The sequence below is a fragment of the Pteropus alecto genome, unplaced genomic scaffold, assembly GCF_000325575.1.
Source record: "Pteropus alecto unplaced genomic scaffold, ASM32557v1 scaffold231, whole genome shotgun sequence".
NCBI classification, from domain to species: Eukaryota; Metazoa; Chordata; class Mammalia; order Chiroptera; family Pteropodidae; genus Pteropus; species Pteropus alecto.
Genome location: NW_006431805.1, coordinates 1,622,938 through 1,626,340, shown reverse-complemented (window position 1 = coordinate 1,626,340; position 3,403 = coordinate 1,622,938). Strand labels below are relative to the sequence as shown.

The window sequence follows — 3,403 nt, the reverse complement described above, 5'->3', positions numbered from 1 at the left end:
AAGCTTGTCACTCTATTTCAAATAACTGTGGTAAGAGAATGAAGACAGAAAGATGATAGCCTGGGAAACATGTTTTGTGGTCTTTTTTTTTTCTTTTCCTAGGCCAAAATTTCAGGATAGGAGTCTTGTTAGAGAGCTTACAGAAATGGAAAATTGAAAATCGGAGGAGTTTTAGTTCTATCCCCTGTAGGGGACTTTCAGTGTTCCCTCTGTATCAAAATGAGGTGGCAACCACATTGGAGTCTAGTTGATGAATGGCATAGTTAGGCAGAAAGAAGAACCAAGTTTAGTACCTCAGAGTCTCCTGCAGCTCCTGTGTGGTATAGAAGGTATTTAGAAGTCCCTGCACACCCTGTGGTTATATAGGGAAAGTAGCCAATGGTGTTGTTCGGTGTGTCATCATGAACCAGGCCAAGAGAAACAGACTGGGGGATCCTGAACAAGGTAAGAGTGATTACAAAAGACATCAAGAACCAAGATTTCTTTCCAATCTGAGTATAGTGTATAAATGTGTCAACCCTTACTCTTATTGAAAGAATATATCAATTAATAACTCTCTTTCCTATCCTTGTTAACTTAAACCAGCCTGATAGGTTATGTTCACTATGCCATAGTAAAAAGGAGTCTGCCCCTATAACTCGTTCTCCCAACTAGGTTTGACTGAGGCAAGTAGTTATATTTTAGAGCTCTAAGCCATCACAACTCTCCATTCTGACAGCTCGGATCTGCTCAGATTTTAGTAGTCCAAGCACAATTTTCAAATGTAGCTATGCAGCTGTAGCCCTGGGCAATATACATATCTCTCCTACTAGTTAATACTGGACCAAAATGCAGTAAGTGCAATTGGACCATCAAGAAGACAGTATTTGATCAGCACTTGCCTGACCAGGCATTACTCTGGACATCTTATTGATTTCCCTATTGGTGCTATCTAGCTGTAACTGGAACATTGACAAGCTGGGCTGTGTTAGGTCCTTTGATCTTTCCTTTTCCCACTGGCTCAAACTCCATTTTAACTTGACAAGTCAAGCTGTGCTCTGGGTATAAAAGTTTATGTAACTCTACTTCTATATTGATTTGGATAAAATATGAATTTAAAGATCCAACAGAGCTGTGTGTGCATTTATTCACAGCATTTCTATGCCTCTATCTCTACCCTTATAACTCAAGATGTCTATAGCTCCCTATTTAGAATTAAAGACAATTGCAGGGGTAAGAAACAAAGGAGAGAAATTATATTTTTGTATTTAAATACAGTATTTTAGCTATTAGGATGAAAATATTAAAAAGTAATTTCAAGCTACATTTGACATAATCTAAAGCCACACTCTTTACAACCAGAGGAAATAGATTTTATTTAAATTCAACCTGCCAAAGTACAAATATCTTTGTACAACTTATGTTGCTCCTTTTTAAGACTTAAGAAGTACTAATACATTTTATAAGCATCTCTCTAGATTTTACTTGTTGATTTCACATACAACAATACAAAGCCTGTTTAAAAGAACATATATATTGCAGACATTTTAAAATCGTATATTACTTTAAAAGTTACTTTTATAAAAAAAAGATTTTTTAACATTTTATCTTAAACATTTTTGTAATGGGATAAACAGCAGTAAAAATTTAAAGGTAAAATACTACCTGAATAGCCTTTTATGTTTTTTTTTTTTTTTTAATTTGAAAACATTTTTTGTAGTGCGTATATACTTAACATTTTCTACTGGATGAATATAATGTTAATAGAAAAGCAAATAACTACAGAATATATCATGGATATTGAACATTTTTGTGTTTCAAGGGTTAATATTGTAGAATATGTCAATTTTACTGCACTTTAACAATTGTTTTGAAAACATTAAATTTAATGGTAGGTGTTAACAGTGCTCACAAAAATGTTTTAGGTGAATATTGCTTTCTTTATCAGTGAGTCCCTGAAACTTTAAAGCTGAGGTCACAGTTCATATTAATATGATAAATATTCACTATTTTATTGTACAGATTGTGTATATGAAATTACAGTAATATTTACTGGTAACAAATCTAACAAAGACAAAATATTAAAGAATACCAAATTTATATGTGTGCTTTGGAAAACAATACCATAAAAGAGTTAGTTTGAAAATTTTGATATATTGTAATCATCATAACAAATTATGTCAATGAATTTTTGTTTTGCTTTGTTTTGCTTCAACACAGTAAAAACATTCCTCTTAGTAAATGCAAGGTATTATTTAGCTATTTGAAATATTATTTGAATAAGAGAATGATGTCTTACTGAAAATCAGACTTTATATTTTAAGCATTATATGGTCTGTTTTATATTAGTTATGTTTCAGATAATAGAGTACTTTTTTTTAATAGAAAATGTTTTTAACTTCTCAGACTCTTAACAATTCACAATGCTTTCATAACCTCTCACACCTTGGCCACTATCAATTTCTTTTAAACATTTTAAAGTAATGAAGTTAAACCTAGACTAGTGGATTTCCATTTATATTATTGGTTGTGATAACACATAAACTTAACACCTATATGTAATTCATGTTTAAAAGCTTATCTTGGCTTTGCAAATGAGAGTGATTGTAACTATACATTAAAATAACACAAGAATTTTCATGTTTGATTACTAATTGAAGGAAAGAACATGTTTCTTCTTCCTTTCTTCTTCCTACTTCATTTCTTAAAATTATTCAGTTTTGTTCTCTTTGATAAAGATAGCTTTATGGAAGCTTCACTACCACAACACATGCACCAGCTCTTCCAATGTTAACAGGAACTTCCTAACACAGAAAACAAAAACAAGAAAATAAATGCTATTTGAATGAATTCCGTACTTAGTATGATATAGCATGTTGGAGTTGATAAAGCCCTTAGTTATTTTGTTCTAACATTCTCCTTGTATAAAGGCAAGGGAAAATGTAGCCTACATAATAGTAAAGTGTGGTAGGAAAAAAAAAACATAGTTTTTAAAATGATATACATCTGAGTTTTAGGAACAGGTAATATTGAGTAAGTTTCACCACTCTGGTAATTTCTCACTTGAAAAATTACAGCTGATAATATTTATCCTTCAAGGTTTTTGTTAGAGTTAATAAGATATTGAATAAAAATAATTTGGCATATAGTAGTTATGTTTTCACTGTTTTTCTTTTTCTTTTTTCTTTTTTCTTGTTAATTGCAGTTGTTAAATATTTTATATGAGTTTCATGCATACAGCATAATGGTTATACATTTATATAATTTACAAAGTGGTCCCTGTGATGATTATTCCAGTACCCACCTGGCACTATACATAATTATTACAATATTATTGACTACATTCCCTATAAGACACTTTACATCTTCATGACTATTTTGTAACTATATCAATGATATACAGTAGTTATAATTATTATTCGTT

The 3,403-nt window shown here is 31.0% G+C and overlaps 1 protein-coding gene across 2 annotated transcripts in view; it reads right to left on the bottom strand.

The window, feature by feature from the left end:
* Positions 1-286: 286 nt before the first annotated feature.
* The window catches only part of KLHL4 (kelch like family member 4), a 151,967-nt gene continuing 148,850 nt past the window's right edge, over positions 287-3,403 (bottom strand). The window contains exon 11 of one of the 2 annotated variants that reach the window (XM_025040407.1): positions 287-352. In XM_025040407.1, coding sequence (XP_024896175.1) covers positions 287-352 — 66 coding nt within the window. Of the gene's footprint in view, positions 353-2,723; positions 2,784-3,403 lie in introns of those variants that run through there. The other variant, XM_006905926.1, reaches the window with a different exon arrangement.